This window comes from Thalia democratica, chromosome 4, assembly GCF_965202585.1.
Source record: "Thalia democratica chromosome 4, ktThaDemo2.hap1.1, whole genome shotgun sequence".
NCBI classification, from domain to species: domain Eukaryota; kingdom Metazoa; phylum Chordata; class Thaliacea; order Salpida; family Salpidae; genus Thalia; species Thalia democratica.
Window position 1 is genome coordinate 47,845,196 of NC_139168.1, and position 18,334 is coordinate 47,863,529.

The following is an 18,334-nucleotide window of genomic DNA, read 5'->3' on the forward strand; positions in this document are numbered from 1 at the left end:
ATTTGTTTTTTTTCTAAACTATGTTTATTTAGTATTCGAAAAGTTAAACAAATTTTTCGAATACCAAATATACAGATTCGGTGCGTAAGCATCATTGTGTACCGGCTTTGATGAAAAACTCCATGAGAAACATTTTTTTAATTCATAAACTTCATAAGAATTTAGATTCAAAATTTGCACAGCTTTTGTAATGCACCTTTAGTAGTATAACAATTATGAACAATTTTTTTACAAAGAAATATGCTAACGCATTGTAAACAACCGTCAAGCTAAACCTATCCTATGATGATAATGATTCAAGAATAAATAAATTTAAAAAAAATAGTAATAAATAACTACTATTAACGTAAAAATAAACTAATAATAAAAATAATAATATTAATTATAAAAAAAATTAAAATAAATAATAAAAGGAAAAAAAAATACAAATAAAAATAATAATAATAAATAAAACATATAGTATATAAACAGTTCATACTGTGATTACAGTATAACCTCACTATACAAAAAGTTTTATTTAAATTTCAGCTAACTTAAAATTTTAAGTAAAAGTAGTTTCTTAATTACTTAAAATAATGAACACATCAAAGATTTTAATTCTATCAACCATTAGATTTAAAAAATTCAAAATTATTTGTAGCAAATTATTTTAAAGTTTGTGAAGTCAAATCATGAATAAATTTTAAGCAACTTGTAGAAAACAGACCTTTTTTAATTAATTATTAATCTAAAACACAAAATTGATTAATTTTAGATTTAAATTTATTTAGTTTTAATTAAATTTAAAATGGTATTTTAAAAATCTTTTTTCTACCTACTGTATGTAACATTTAGAAAATACTTTTTCCTAAAGATCTTAAATAAATTGATTTTAATATAAAGGAAAAGTAATATTTTTTGTACACTTTTTAGAACTCAAAAAAAATTGACCTTTAAAAATTTATCTTTTAAAAATTTTGTTTTATATCAGAAGCTTTTTATAAATTGGTTACAACTCCACAGACTCAGGATAACTCAGAATACTTTTAGTTTTTTTTAACTCAGGATAGCTTTGTTTTTTTTTTATAAACAAACTCAGAATAGTTTTAAGATTGTTTTAAAGTTTTTAGAATAGTTTTTTTTTATAGATTATGAATGAGATCTAGTTAATTTAGTTACATTTTTTGTTGTTTTTTAACTAATTTTGTTGAAGAGCTCAGTTTTTATTAGTTTTGAAAAAATAAAAATTCTTCTTTAAAGGAATTTAGAATGTTAATGGTAACTCAGCACAGTTTTTAACTAACTCAGGACAGTTTTTCAACTTTAAGAGTGGCAAGGCAACCCTGATATCTTCAAAGTTATATACTTAGTTTAACTGTCATTAAGATTTGGGTTTCAAACTTGCCAGTCAACAGTTTTCAACTATGTCTTGTGTTTTACATTTGTCATTTAATAATATGTTTCTTTTTTTGAAAATTTTTGATTTGTATTTAATTAAAATTTAAAAATATGCAACAAGCTAAATTCATCTTGCTTTTATTTATTATGATTAAATTTAATTTTCTAACCTTTATACCTAATCTACATTAAACAAGCTAGTAATCTATTCTATTTATAACATATATTTATTCTTTCAAAAATTTATTTTGCAAACTAAGTTTCGGTCAAAGACCTCGTCAGTGCTTAAATAAATCTAAAAAAAGATATGTGGCAGTCATGGAAAATAGCATTTAAATAATTAAATTCAAATAAAAACAAATTATTACTGAAAATTTTTACTTAAGAAACTAAACAAATCAAATTTTAATATTAAGACTGAGTTTTAGTAGAAGTTTAAATTTTTAGCTAAGTTTTAAAATCAATATAACAACAATAATAATAATAATCAAAGCTGTATGTAGCTTTCTTTTTTCTTCTAGATAATTTACAGACTAAACATTGCTTAAGCAAAAGTGTAGTTGATGAAATGAGCTAAAAATTTAATTAAAATTGGTGTAGCTTATTTTAATTGTGACGTAATTATTGAAAATTTGAACAATCTTGTGCTTTTAATCGTTATTAAAATTTAAATTCCCGCTCAAATGCTTTATATGAAAGCTTACAGTTAAAACAAATTTTTACCTTAAAGCAAAACAAGTTAAATTATGGTACTAAGTTTGAATTTTTGAAGAAGTTTATAACATTTAACTATTTATAACATTTCACTTTCTTTTACTCAAAAATAATTTTGTGTAGTATATATAGTGTGCAATGAGGTGCTGTTATCACTGTTGTATTGTATATAAGAGAGATTGATATTTTTTTCGGTAATAATCAGATATTTTCATTTTATTGAATATATTTATTTTTATAGATATAAAGTTTACTGTAATTCGTGTTAAATAATTTTTCCTAAGTTAGTTTATATTCGTGCAAGTATAAGTAATTCTAATGAAGTTTTTTTTAATGGTTAAATTTTGAAATGTATAAGTATTATCTAGAACAGTAACTTCGAATTTACTTTATGTATTTAATTCAATTAAATTACTTAGAAAATGTTCTTTATATAGCTAATTACAAAAGTCTTAAGTTAGGGGATTTATTAAAAAAATTGCACACAACCTGACAAAAATACCACACCACTGGTGTCAACACTACTCTATCTGTTTTAAATATGTTTAGTAAATTTTTTAAATATTATATCTTATTGTTAATTAATACGTTTATTTTTAATTAATTTACTTGAAGTAGTCCTCTTTTATTAGTGGAGACTAAATATAAGCTCAATAGAAAATTGTTGTTTATATATACTTGTAGCTATTTACGTTAGTTTATTTTTAATCTTTAAAGTGCAATTGATTTTTTATGATTTCTTTAATTTTATTACTAAAGTTAATTGTTCGGCCATTAATATGTAGCTTGTAAAACAGAAGGAAAATTATTACAGCCGATCAGACATACATCGTTTGTCAAAAAAGACAGTCAATCTAGTATATTACAGGTATTTATTGAAATAAAAGTTATGGTTATTTCTTTTAGTTTACATAAGTTATTTCCTCAAAAATTTTCAGTTAAACCACAAATGATGTTTACTTTCTGCAGTAAACTACATGTATTTAAAAATTTGTACTCTCTTTACAAAGTTTTTAATTATTATATAAAAATTTAATCTGCTAGTAATGCATATTGATGATAGTAAAAATAATTTAAAGTATATCTTTCTTAAAACAATGAATTTTTACTAATTTACTTGATTTAGTAAGTATAATATATTTTTATAACTCTATCGCAGAAAAGTTTGCCCCATTCAAGCACAGTAGTATCATCAAAACCAAGAATGTTACCTCCTCTTAACTCTTTGAAAAGTAAAAAGAGGTGCTACTTGTGTGGCAAGAGAACCGGACTTGCATCTTCATACACTTGCAGGTTTAACTTAACTGGTTGTATATACTTTTTTGTAGTTCATGAAAATTATTTAATTTAATAATAACAAAATATTTTTTGTCTTTAAAACAGATCGATTATTCGTTGTATTTTAGTAAATCGTAAATAGACATTAGTTTTACAGTTTTCATTTTATTTTTCTTTTGTTTTTTTTTTAAAGTAAATATACTTTAGATGCGGGTTGAATTTTTGCGCACAACACCGTTATGCGGAAGCACATGATTGCACCCACGATTACAAAAGTCAGGGGAGGAAAGTTCTGCAGGGTAACAACCCTCTCGTGCGAGCACCAAAGCTACCCAAAATATAGACTTTTTATCTATGTAAAGTTTGGAATGATATACTGATAAAGTGTTTGTTTTAAAGTTCTGATTCGTAAACAAATTTGATTGAACGGGTTTCAACAAGTTACTCATTTCATAACTGCCAAAAAAATACATGAAAATATTTCATTACTTGACGTGTAAAAACTTTGTGTAAACGCTTTGCATTTACTTGAATATCTATTTGTATACTTAGATTTTTTTTTATTAAGTTATTTTTATCACTTTCAATGGTTGAAAAAAAACACAATTCTTTATATGGTCTTCTAATGCATTTATTAGGTTTGTGGCGTCCTTGCTTATTAAAAATCTGACTAACATTAAAAATTACTGAATATGAAACATTAGCGCTTAAAAGTTTCACTGTGATAGTTTTATGAAAAACGAACACCTTTAGAATTTTGACGCAAAGTTGTTAAACAAGACAATCTAAAAGTAATTTAGAAATCTAATTGAGCTATGAATTAAAAACTGCTCTTTTTAACTGTTGATAAATTTCTAAAGCTAGGGCTTACAAAGTTTGGCTTTTTTACAACTTAAAAATAGTTGAGTGTATCATTAATTGATTGTTTTTTGAGATTTATTTATCATATATAAAGGTCTTGCTTATTTTTTCTACATCGAATGTGTTTCTAAGGATGTATTATATTGATTGTAACACATGTTTTAATAAAAAAAAACTTTTAGTTTTCGTGTGCGGCAGTGAGTGCTTTCGGTAGAAGGAAAAGCTTGGTCCATAGCTAATAGTTCTGTAATTTTTTTACTGATTAAATAAAAAAGTAGCTGGACATAATGATAAATTTTTAAAAACACGTCATAAATTATAACTGGATTTGGATTACTTGAAAGACTAGAAAACATGAATTACTTAATAGTCGTTTTTTAGAAGTGTTATAGATACCGATCCCAGAAGGGAGGGAGATAGATCATGTTCTAAAAAACTTTGAATTTTGTAGTTATCACGTTTTTAAACTTCTATAAACTTTTTGAATTTTCTTAACTTTGTTTTGCTTGTCACAGGTCCTCTTAAACTTCAAAACTTTATCACGTTATTAAAACTTTCAAATACCGAAGTTTAACTTATAAACTTTGTTAAGGTTAAAAACTAACATAAAAAATAAATTTGCTATAAAGTTTCTGTGAACGATAAAATATTTTCTATTCACACCACTGTGCGTAAGTACATAAAAAAACTGCTAAATTAACGTAGATAAAAAGTATTTAATTCTATAACTCGTTTTTTTTATATTATTTTAACGAAGAATGACAACTTAACTTCAATTGTGGATTTTATTTGTACAACACCATTAACTCTTTAAGAACTTTGCAATTTGTTTTGTTCGAACTCGAGTATTTTATTTTACCTTCCTCAGTCTTCCATGCGTTTTTTTTAATGCATTGATTAAAAACTTCTAGTCAGACTTTCAATCTTAGTTTTTTAAATCAACCTAAATAAAGTAATAGTAATATACAGTAACTATTAAAAAAAGGGTCTGCGTCAATAACAAATGCCAAATATTTTTACTATCGTTTCTAGAAAAAATCAAGGTACATCTTTCAAAAAAAATACAGTTTATAACTGTAAAAAAGGCATTAAAAACAAACTTTAAGTTTTTATCGATTAAAGACCTACTGATAAGTAAAAGTAGTTTTGCTGATAAACTATATGGTTCTTGTAAATCTTCAGCACATAATATATACTTGGACCAATAGCAAATTCTAAATAGAATAAATAAACCAAATGTTAGGTTAAGCTACAATAGAAACCTGGCTAAAATATTTACCTAATTATTAAAATCAAATCTATAAATAATTAAACTGTAAAACAAAAGTTAACTATAATTAACTGTACTTTTATGTTAATGCAAAAAAAAAATTATTTTAAAAGTGTTTTTACTAACGTACCGTTGGAAGAGGTCGTTGAAATCTGTGTTGATACATTGTATAAGATAAGTAAACCTACAATTAACAGATTGTATTTTAAGGAACTTTCGAAACTTGCAACTTATTGCGTTAAGTTTACTTTTAATTCCTTAATTTATTCACAACATGACGGGATAGCCATGGGAACTCTCTTGGGACCAAAATTGGCTAATATATTTATTGGTTATACTGAATTAAAAGTTTTCAAAAACAATTTATTGTACCTTAGGTATATTGATGATTTTTTTTGTGTTGGTCATAAGCGATAAAATTATGGATGAACTTTTCAATATTTAATAATGCTCATAACTATCAGTTTCACAATGGAAAAAGAAAACAATAATGAACTTGCATTTTCAGATCTACAATTAAACGAGAAGAAAACAGATTTTTAACATCGGTGTATAGAAAGAAAAATTTTACAAGTTGTTATTTTTATTTTCAATCTAACTGTAGCTTAAAGAGAAAAGTGAATCTAATCAAAACTTTAAATTTAAAAATCACATAAAATTTGTTACCCAGAGCTGCTACTAAGTGAAATCAAACAGACTAAGTTAGTATTAAACAAAAACGGGTACCAACAAGAGTTAGTTAACAAAACAATTCATTAACGTTTAAAAAATTTGGATAGAACAAAGACAATAGGAATGAAAAAATGTGTAGTTACTTTAAAAATTCCATTCATTAATAAAAGCTCAGAAATGTTAGAAAAGAAAATTAGACAATTGATAAGAAATACTTATTATGCAGCAAACCTTAGAATTGCCTTACCTCTAAGCCACTATTAACACCAGGTGGTAATGATCCAATATCAAAAATAAATAAAAGTATGGTAGTCTACAAATACAGCTACAGTTGTAAAGCAAACTATATTGGACTAACAATAAGACATCTAAGGAAAAGGATAAAAGAGCATGTACAAAAGAGTGTAGAGAATTTTTGCTTTTCAGATAAGAAAAATAATGTACTGGACAAGGTCTTAAATGCATCTAAACGTTCATCTATTGCAAAACATTTGGTTAATAGTTCAACATAAGCAAACAGTTGTAATCTAAGTAGATTTAAAATTATCAAAACTTGTATTAAATTTTTGGATTTGATTAAATTAGAAGCCATTTGTATTTTGTTAAGAAAACGTGTTTTATGTAGGCAAAAAAAAATTGACTATACTGTTGCTTTATTTTCGTAATACAGTAACCTCTCGCATCTTTACGCACTCGTGACGTTACGCACTCTCGTTTAGTTACGAATGTTAGAATTCTAAAATATTCAAACAATAAAAGTTTTAGTTTTCTTTAAAATTGCACAAATTAGGTTTATTGTATATTTTTAATGTAAAATATGTTTTTAAACACTAACTCACCTCTTTATATCTTTATACTTTGTAATCTTATGTTCCTTGACTAATTGATAAACATTTAGTTATACCTCAGTATATCAGAAATTTAGTTAGCAATAAGAGATTAAATTAAAATTCTGAAAAACATATGACTGTGTTGAATAATAAAAGTATAATAAAATAATAAATAATACAGTACTCTTACACTATATAAAAATAAACATCTAAAAAATAAATTTAATGAAACTTCCTAGCAAAAAGTAGCAGTATCACTTAATAATTATAGAGCTCACACTTAAAACAAATCTCAATCGTTTTTTAGTAAACATATCACTAATTTTCATTTGACGTTTTTTTAGTTTAAGTTATTCTTCTGTAACACTTGCTTTGTATTATTTATTTATTTGCTAAGTTAATAATAGAATATGAATGTTAAGTATCAAATAAGTCAGATATAAGTAAAAATCAAGATAAAATATATTAATTATTAAAGTTAGTAAAGTTTTTCTACAAGTATTATTATTTTATATAAAATTAAATCTTTTTTTTTTAGTGTATAGTTTTATCTAATATTTTCATAATTATAAATTAAGTAAACAAATTTTAAAAATGGGAAAGTCCTCAGTCTGCTTTTAACTAGAAGCAATATCAAAAAACAGCCATTATAGTAAGTATGTTTGGTACCTCTAGTATCTTTACGATCTCTCATATCTTTACGCACTTTTTCTGTGGACACAATGTGCGTAAATATGCGAGAGGTTACTGTACTTTATAAGTGTTGTTTTTATTTTATTTTGTTTACTTTTACTGTAGATTAAACATAACGTAAGTATACTTAAATGATTCTAATTTTTACTAATTGCTTTTGTCTTTTATTAATCTCTTGATTACTTGGTTACTATATAAGTTTGTTAAATCTTAATTACTAGTTAGCTTTGTACTCTACTGATGAGAATTGCTCGAAATATATCTAGTTTTTTTGAAATTGTGTGTCTTGTATATCTTATTGTATAATCACTGGTCACTTATGTTCCAATTTTTTTATTATTTTACCAAAATTTTTCCTGATCGATTATTTTACGAATTAAGATAAATAGTCAAAAATTATAAATTTATTATTTTACTAATTGTTTAACAAATTTCACTCAGTTAATCGATGAGATAAATAAGATCCTCAGCTAGAGTTTATTTTAACTCTTTTAGATTTTCTAAATTTATACTATTTTAAAATTAATTTCAAGTTACAGTATTTACTTTTTTGGGAAAGTTAGTTTAGCTTTAGAAACTTTAAAACTTTGTATGTTTTTAATTACAATTTTTAAAGTAGCTCGTAGTATTTAAAAACACAACCATTTTTACTCCTTAAACTAAATAGTTTCATTAAAACAATGAAATTTTTGCTAAGTAACAAAAAAATTAAGGTCTTTATTTCATTAGGCTTTTTTTTTTAAACAAAATATTCGAGCACATTCACCTAAAACTAGCATTAATGCAGTCTTAATAATTAGAATCAGCTGGATTTTTTTTAATCTTAGAAATAAGAATTAAAGGGTATTATTAATTTAGCAAATCAAAATGGAATTTAAAAAAATATAAAGGTTTATACAGTAAAACTGAACATAACTAACTTAGTCATATAACTAAACGCTAGCCTTAAATATAAAAAAAGAAACTAACATGCTCGAATCTGTTCAAACATCCTAAGTTAAGGAAAATGTACTATAAACCTAAAATCTTAGCATTATTTATTTATTTTACCAAATACTTTATATTTATGTTTTATTGATAAAGTATCTGTTGAATCGTTTTACAAAAATTACATTAAAAAAAGTAAAACAACACAATCAAGCTAGTAAAAAAACATACTAACACATTAGCAAATGTATACTACGGACATAACATAGAGAGTAAAAATTTTAAAACTAGGGTACTTAAATTTAAATTTGTTACATATTTCCGTTAAAAAAATTTGTACAAGAATTATAAGAATTGTAACTTCCAAAAAAATATATTTTTGAAGTTTATATTTAACTTTCAACTATTGACAAGTACCTACTAACTATAAAATGTTTACTGACTTATCTGAAAATTTTAAATTTTTACAACACTCGTTTTAATGTTTACAATTTATTTAACTTATTTATAGAGTATTGCTGGTGAAGTATTAGAGTATTTCAGTTTAAATTTATGGTAAGTTATACATTACAGTTTCAAAACATTTTCAACTACTGTTCCCTAGTTTAACAGTTCAATTAAAAGAAAAAAAAAATGCAAATTTATATTTATTATATTTAAATAAAAACTTTTCTTTTGCCAACTTTTTTAGTTTAAAAATTCAAGATGTTGGTTCATACAAAATAAGCTACGTAGTCACTTGTTTTCTGTAATGGTAAATGTTAGGGTTAAAGTACGCGTTTAGGTAAAGGGTTAAAAAAGGTTAAAATTAATACGAAAAATATAATCAAATGAAAAACCTGAAACAAGATTTTTGGTTAAAAATGTATATGAAGCAGTCCTACAAACTTTTCAACACTTTAAGCCCGTCCACTAAATGTGTACAGCAGGCTTTTGGTGTTAAGAAGTATTGTATGTTATACGCTATCTAAATTTTCTACTACGATGAAACTTATATGAAGCTCTTTTTTACACTCTTAGCTTTGTAAAAAATAAAAACAAAACAAAGTACAAATTTTAAAAATAATGGCTGAATTATTAAGTGTTTATTTTAATCGCTTACTCCTTTATTTTTTATTTATTATTCTTTTTTTTGTTTTTTGCATACATAAAAATTTAAGGGTATTTGACGAATAAGACCAGAATAAATACGTTTTTTAATATGTATTACTGTTAGTGTTTTATACTTATTTAAACTACTTACAATTACTGTGAGTAAAGGAAGTCGTGAAAGTCAATAAAAGAAGTTTTAAAAAATAACTCATTAAACTAAAAAAACCAAATCATTAATTACAATGTTTTATTTATGAATGTTACCACTGCATTTTTTTTAAATTCTATTTTTTTTCAATACCATAATAAATTTGTTTTGATAAATAATATTAATATATATATTGTTTATTGAACGATAAAAAAAGCGCTCAAAAAGTTTGGTCTAAGTACCTGGTGTACAAAGGAACCTTTTGGTTATCGAGTCGTACACCACTATATGTTAATAAACTAGAAAATAAATACAGCCTTTGCATCTATATATATATAGAAATAAGTTGATTAACCTAATGAATTAAATTTTGTTATATAAAGCTCACTTTAAGGGCTTTTTCAAGATGCAAAATTGCAGGACTCGAGTTTCTTGCCTATGCACTCCTTAACTGCAAAGCTCAAAATAAAGCATAAAACAAAACACTCAAATGAAAGTTTAAAACTTAAGCATAAATAGATTATGACGTAATTTTTAAACTGTCAAAAGTTTGCAAAACGGCTAAGCCAAAATTAAGTTACCAATCGACAATAAACTGGCACAAATTCATAAAACTTCAGTGAGTGACTACATATTTGAACAGAAAGTAGAAAAATATAAAAAATAAGACATAAGTTAAATTAAAATTTTAAATCTTATAACTTACTTTTTATTCTATTATCATATCAATCTACTATGATTGACAAATGCTGTAAACATTTTTTGCTGCCATGAACTTACTAAAAGAAAATGCTTTAATTCAACTGGTGGCTGCCTGCTAAGTAAAACTGTTAATACAAATTGTTTTTTTCTCTTAACAAAATATTTCAACAACTCTTTTAATTAAACTTTTTAATAAAATTTTATCAACAAAAAATAAAATCAAACATGTTCCTTCACAATATGTTTTTTTTTGTTTTTACTTTTGTAGTTGAAGAACATACTTATTTTATTTTTAAACAGCTTCGTATAACAAACTTTTTTCAAATAATTTTTTTTTCTTAAATAAAGAAGCTTAGACAGACCATTCAATCATTATTATATATATTGTATATTTAACGACAAAAAAGTTCTCAAAATGTTTAATCAAAAGACCTGCTTAAAAAAAAATATTTCGGTTATCGAGTCGCACACCACTTGAATACCTTTAAGGTCTTGTCCAAGACTATATAAGCATGAACTAAATCAAATTTTCTAACATTTAAAAGAAAATGCAGTACAAGATACGACACAACCAGTATGCACAAAAAGTTGTATGGTCTGTCTAAGCTTCTTTTTTGAGAAAAATATTATTTGAAAAAAATATATTATACGAAACAGTTAAAAATTAAATAAGTATATTCTTCAACTACAAAAGAAAAACAAAAATATATTGTGAAGGAACACATTTGATTTTACTTTTTGTTGAAAAAATAATTATTCAAGTTTAATTAGAATAAGTTGTTGAAAAATTTTGTTAAGAGAAAAAAAACAATTTGTATTGAAACATTTACTGAGCAGGCAGCCACCAGTTAAATTAAAGCATTTTCTGTTAGTGAGTTCATAGCATCATAATAAAGTTTGTAGCATTTGTCAATCATAGTAGATTGATATGATAACAGAATAAAAAGTAAGTTAGTAGTCTGCTTTTTCTATAGAAAAATCGAACAGCTTGTCGTTGAATGTTGGTTCTGTGACAATTCATATTGTGACAATTAAAGTTCGTGAAACAGTTATTAGGCAACATCTAAAAAAAATATTTATTAAAAAAAATGCTCATGCAAGTTTTGTTAATAAGATTTTGATAATAAAGAGGGTTTAATAAGAACATTTATAAGAAGATAAAAGTAATAAGTACTGACTTTACTTTTTTTGTTGAGTTTCCAAAGTTATTTGACCCATATCTCAAATTCTATACTCTTTTTGATGTTATACTTAATATTGTTGTATTTTAAAAACCAGATGTATTTAGCTAGTTCGATGTTGTTTTCTTTGTAGGTGTTAAAACTGTAATTATGTTTGTACCATCTGCTTTTAAAAGTGTTAGCAGTGCTTCCAATGCATTCTTTTGTTTCCTTGTTCGGTTTTACGGTGGCTTTGTAAATAGCATTTTCTATAAGGCATTTGTTGTTCAAAGGACAGTAGTTTTTAGATTTGCAATTACAAGTAGGGGTAATATTGATTTTTTTTTCTTTATTGGAGATATTATTTAGTGTCTTTTTATTATTTTTTTGTATAATAACTTTGAATTTATTCATACAGCTGTATAAAATTTTGCAATTATTTTTGTTTAAAATTTTGTTGAGCAATTCATTGTTCTTAAATTGTTTATCGATGAGTTGGAAGAACTACATAGAAAACAACACCGAACTAGCTTAATACATCTGGTTTTGAAAAAAAAACAATATTAAGTATAACATCAAATGGAGTATCATCCACCACATCGGGAGGTAAGAAAAATCCACAGCACATGCAGCACTTGCAACCTAAAAAAACTAGAAATAGCCAAAGCCAATAAAACAAAGAACTTAAACAAAAGACACGAACCGTTTGCTAGTTGTCCACACTTAAAAAAAACTCCAATTTAAGACTTAAGCGCTTGATAATTAGTTTTGCATGTCATTTTATTTACTTAAATTAATTTTCATTTATAAGTAAAAAACGTTTTTAGTCCTATTTAAAAATTTTTTTTTAAACTCCAGCTTTAAACTGTAAAAACTAAATTATAACATTAACTTAGTTTAAAGCATACATTAGTTACGTCATAATAGAAGCGGTGTTATTCAAAATTTTTCAATGCAATTTTAAATTAGTTTAATTTAACTCCAGCTAGCTAGTAGTTTATCAAGTTATAAATTTAATTCAAATCCCTTTGTTCATGGCAATGTGTAAGTCATTTAGTTTATTTATTTACTTTAAACTGATTGTATTTTAAATTTAGTTGTTATATGTTCAGTAATCAGTACCTAAGTTTAAGTTTTCAACTTATTTGGTAATTCTAATGCATACAGTTTTCATGGTTAAGACTCGAAACTTTCTAAATATCACAAGTTAATTTTTTTATTTACTTGTTTTGTTTCACTTTTTAGTATCTTCAATGTTTTGTTTTACTTTTATTTTTCAGATTTAATTTGTAACTGAAAATCCCTTTAAAGGGTAAAACTGAGTTTTACAAATAAAATTTTGATTATATAATATTGTATACTTGTCTCCTTATTTTTAAATAGGTTGAGAACTATTTTCGTTCAATTTAAAACTTCAAATATAAAACTTATAATATTTTAAAACTAAAATGTTTTTGTAGGTCTAACGTACAAATTTATCTACGTAAACTGTTTTATATTTTTATAATTATTAAAAAAACTTAAACAACTTACACTAAATCAGAGCTATTAAAATTTAAATTGCTGAAATTTAAATTAGCATAATTAGAATAGTAATGCACTAAAAAAATACTTTTGTAGTTTAAAAACCTTCTTTTTTTATCTGTGTCAATTCTAAAAACAAAACACTTAGATTTTTTTTTCTTTTTTCAAACAGTTTGATTGAACTCTGCTTATTTTTCAATTATTATGTTTTCAGGTATCTACAAAAAAGTTTAGATATGTCTTTTTAAACATTAAACACTATTACTTAGAATAAAGTTAAGTTGTTAAATAAAACCCCTTCTAAGCTTTGAAAGTTCATCATTAAGTAAATTTATATTTGTCTGTGTAATAAAAATTTAAATAGAATTATTCTTAAAAAAACGAAAATTGTTGTTATAGCTTGTGGAAGAACAAATAAGAAAATAAGTGTTCGAGCTGGGAAATTTTAGAAAAATGAAATTGTACTGGACATGACGTTAAAAGGTATCCAAGTGAAATGAGGCTCGATAACCGGAATGTTTTTCGTGCACCAGGTCCTTGACCAAGTATTTTAAGCGCTTATATTTTAGTCTTTCAATAAATGTGGTTTTATCAATTTATATTGCTCTATAAAAAAATTAAGCTAAGTTTTATTTGGGAAGTTCCCTCAATCATTATTTAGTATTTACAGAAAAAATTTGCATATATAAATGCTAAATAATTTTGTAAAACCACATGTCCTAACACATTTACTGTTTTTGATAAAACTTGTAGAAAACATATTTTAAGACATTTAAAAATATATTTATAATGATTTTCTAACTTATAGAATATGATTTATTAATATATAATCTCATTTAAGGATATATGTTCTGAACATGACATTAAAATGTATCCTAGTGGTTTAAAAGGTTTTTTTTTTGTGCACCAGGTCTTAGAATCAAATATTTTGAGTGCTTTTATATTTATCCTTCAATAAACAATTCTTATTAAACTTTTACTGTTTATTTGTTAATTAATCCTTGAAAATTTTTGTTGTTGCAAAGATGTTTGAAAAGAGAAATAAAAAATTTATTGTTTTAGAAAATATAGTATAAAATTAATAAGCTAATTTTATGCAGAATTTATATACATTTTTTAACACAAACTGTTGTTAAATTAAAATTTTAGTTTAACTTTTATTTTTCTTTAATGTTGAAGTGCAATAATATATTTGACTAGACGGGTGTTGCTGACTGTTTTTGAAATAAGTTGCCTGTATACAAAAATAATTATGATATATGTTTTTTTTGCATGCAATGATTTAAAAACAAATGGTTTGTAATTTTAAGTTAATTAAAACTTTAGCTCAATAATTAATAGAAATCTAGTTTAAGGTTTAAATAATTTCTTCAGGATTGAACACAAAAAGTAGTTATCGGTAACCAGAATCCTTACCAATATTTAGTGGAGTTCCACAAGGAGGGGTTATTGGCCCATTTTTATTTATAATTTACATAAATGATATAGCCTCAGAAGTTGATTCTAATACAACATTAAGCTTTTTGCAGACGACACAAAAATGTTTAGCCAATCTAACTTAGTTTTACAAAAATATTTAGATAAAATCTACCATTGGTTAAAAGAAAGGAAATTAAAACTAAATCCTAGCAAATGTCATGTTTTGAATATTCACAGAAGTACACCTATTCCTATGTTTGACTTTAAAATAAACAATGTAATCTTACCTAAAAATGAAGTGTTTAAAAACCTTGGAATTTTTATTTCAGATGATTTAAAATGGAACCATCACATTAACTATAGTTACCGCACTGCATCAATTTTATCTTGTCAAATTCTAAAAAGCTTTATATCTACGGATTTGGAAATTCTTAAAAAGTTGTACCTAGTTTACATCCGTCCTAAGATGTAATACAACACACCTTAATGGTCTCCATGTTCTATAACAGACATCAACCAACTAGAATCTATTCAAAGAAAATTTACGAGATCAATCTTTAATAGGTGCAACATTTCATATGCGTCTTACATAGACAGACTAACAAAGCTTAATATAAAAACTTTAGAGTACAGAAGACTTGAATATGATCTTATTACTTTTTTTAATTTGATTAACAATGAAACTACTATTGATTCCCAAACTTTCTTTAAACCTTATAAAAATAGCTACTCACTCAGATGTAATAATAGAAAATATACATGAAAATATAATTTCAACAATGTTGGTTGGCAAAAATATTTTTTCTGTTGTTCGGTAATAATGTGGAACAAACTTCCAAATGAACTAGTATCATGCAAAAATCTTGAACATTTTCGATTAAACTTAAAAAAAATTGATGTTTATAAAATATTTACCAGTAAATTTTTTAAGTAATTAGTTTTGTTCATCTCTTTAACCATTGATTTGGTTTGTGGTATGTAGTTTATTGGTAGTTTGATTTGTAAGCAACACCTTCCTCTTATAGATCTTAAGTACTTTTTAATTTTCGTTTTTTGGCCGGTCTATTGTTAATGTGCTTGGGGCTTTAGATTCTAAAATTGTATGATGCTCAGTTGATTTGTAAGCTAGATTTGTGAATTGTTGCTGCCACATGTTTGAAGTGATTTTTGATTGAATCAGCCGTGGTGAAACTTTGAAAAAATGATGAATGGCAAATAGTTGTTGAGATCAATGTTCTTCAAGACGAAGATTTTGTATAAAGTTGAAATAAATGCCGTTTTGAAAATTCTTGTTTGATGAAGAGTGGTCTTCAAGATGGTTCCTAGAATTTCGAGCTAGGTTTTGAAGAATTTTGACCAGAGATGCTTGTTTCAAAGATTTGTTGTTTTGGAATGTATAGTTGGAGATTAGTGACTTTGGAATAGTTGAATATTTTGGTTGTGAAAGTTTTAGTTTTTTCAGATTGTGCCTTGTATGGGTTTTAAGTTTTTTCTAACACTGTAGTTTGTTTTTTCTTTTTATGTTAGTGCCTTTTAGTTTAAGTGGCTTAGGTTTTAATGCCAAGGTCCTTCGTTTGACAATAAACTTCAATAACTATAATAATAATCAATGGCCTGCTAATGAGGTTTTTAATTTACACATTTGTAAATTGATCTATAACTTTTTTTCTAGATATGATGTTGACCACAGTAAGTTTAAACTTGTTTGTTCTACATGTTTGCATAATACAAGATATTCAAAAAGATAAGGTTATTACCTAGGATGATGTTGCACCAATATCAATCTGAAATTATATTATATTTGGTGTCTTTTTTAACCATAATTTTAAACTAAAAATTTGTATTTTGTAAATACATAAATAAAATTAAACTTATTTATCATAAAAACTAATAAAATTTAAATGTTTAATTGCTTTTATTTTACAATATAAAGCAATTACATCATTACAATAATATATATTGATTACAATATTGTAAAATTAAATTGATTAAATATTTTATTTTATAATAAATAAATTTAATTTTTACTATGTATTTATATATTTTGTTTAAAACAAAGTATCTTTTCAGATTAAACTTAGTAGGCTTAAACCATTGATTTTTAGCCTAAAATTATGGTTAAAAACCACATTAAATACAATAAAATTTCAGCTTGATATTGGTGCAACATCAGCCTTGTAATTACTAAAGATAACATTTAGTATCTGAATGACCTTAAATATACACTCTTTTTTTGGAAGAAAGTTAAAAGACAGTAAAAGTATACACACTTTTGTTGTTTGTTGTAGCTATTTAATGAATCAACATAAGAACAAAAAGTAATTTAATAAAAATTTTCAATAATAGATGTACAAATTTTCTATACTATATGTGCAATTGTTTTCCTAAAATAGAGTATTATTCATAACTGCACTCTATCTGTCTTCCATAACTTTTCAAATAATTTGAAATTTAAAATAAAAATAGTTAATAAACTACTCAACTAAAATTTTTTTGTTGGTTTGTTAGGTTATGTTGTTTCATCTGGTTATAAGCTAGACTATAACAAAGATTAGGTCAGAGTTTCTTAAACTCATTTTCATAAGGGCTCCCTCGGAAGATTTAAAAGAAGTTAGCTATCTTTTCTATATATTGCTTTATTACTAATTTACTTTTTTTTTATTCTTTACTAAATAGCACCCTCTGATAAGCATAATAGCCCTCAAAGGGAAATATTGCCCACTTTGTGAAAGTTTCAGTCTAAGTATGTCTAAATTGAGAAAGTTTGGACTAAATTTATAACATTTTGCATACAAACCCTGTAACTGTATAAATAATATAAAATACATAACACTACCCCATAATAGTTATAAAAGGCCTGTTATCAGCCAGGATCGGCTATGTGTACTTATGCATAGAGAATAAAAATAACTGATAATAGTAAATTTAAAAGCACAGTGATGCAATAAATAACACAAACAGATAATAAATAAAAAAACAAAAAAAAAAAAAACAAAAAAAAAAATCATTTTAGTTCTTATTCATTTTTTCATATTATTTGGTTTCTTCTTTCAGTCTTTTGTGTACAGTAGATCTCCAATTGGGGCAATCATTTGCAAGCAACTCTTACTCATCGGTTCTTATATTCAAGCTTTTTAGGTCCCACTTGCATACATCCTTAAAACCTAATGTTTGACAACCTGGTTGCGTTTTACCACAACCAACTAGTCATATAACAGAGACTTTGGGATTTGCTAAGCAGCCATCCTCAGCACATGACCGAGCCAGCAAAGCCTGCACTGACTGAGGGTAAAGTACATGGTGGTAAGATTAGTACTTCTCACTTCCTCATTATATAATAGTTATACTTTATCTATATATATTGGAACATAAGTGACCAGTAGTTATACAATAAGATATACAAGACACACAATTTCAATAAAGCTAGATATATTTTGAGCAATTCTCATCAGTAGAGTACAAAGCTAACAAGTAATTCGATTTTACAAACTTATATAGTAACCAAGTAATCAAGTAATCATAAACTATTCAAAAGATTTATAAAAGACAAAAGCAATTAGTAACAGTTAAAATTATTTAAATTTACTTACGTTTCTAATTGGTCTACAGTAAAACTAAACATAAATAAAACAACACTTATAAACTATTACAAAAATAAAGAAACAGT

General features: G+C 25.0%; 1 protein-coding gene across 1 annotated transcript in view; it reads left to right on the forward strand.

Moving 5' to 3' along the window:
* Nucleotides 1–4,340, forward strand: part of LOC145834172 (AN1-type zinc finger protein 4-like) — a 30,513-nt gene extending 26,173 nt beyond the window's left edge. Inside the window, exons 16-18 of the mRNA XM_082941540.1 lie at nt 2,889–2,959; nt 3,251–3,384; nt 3,577–4,340. Of these exons, the coding sequence (XP_082797666.1) occupies nt 2,889–2,959; nt 3,251–3,384; nt 3,577–3,712 (341 nt within the window). The 3' untranslated portion in view covers nt 3,713–4,340. The remainder of the gene's footprint in view (nt 1–2,888; nt 2,960–3,250; nt 3,385–3,576) is intronic.
* The last annotated feature ends 13,994 nt before the right edge of the window (nt 4,341–18,334 follow it).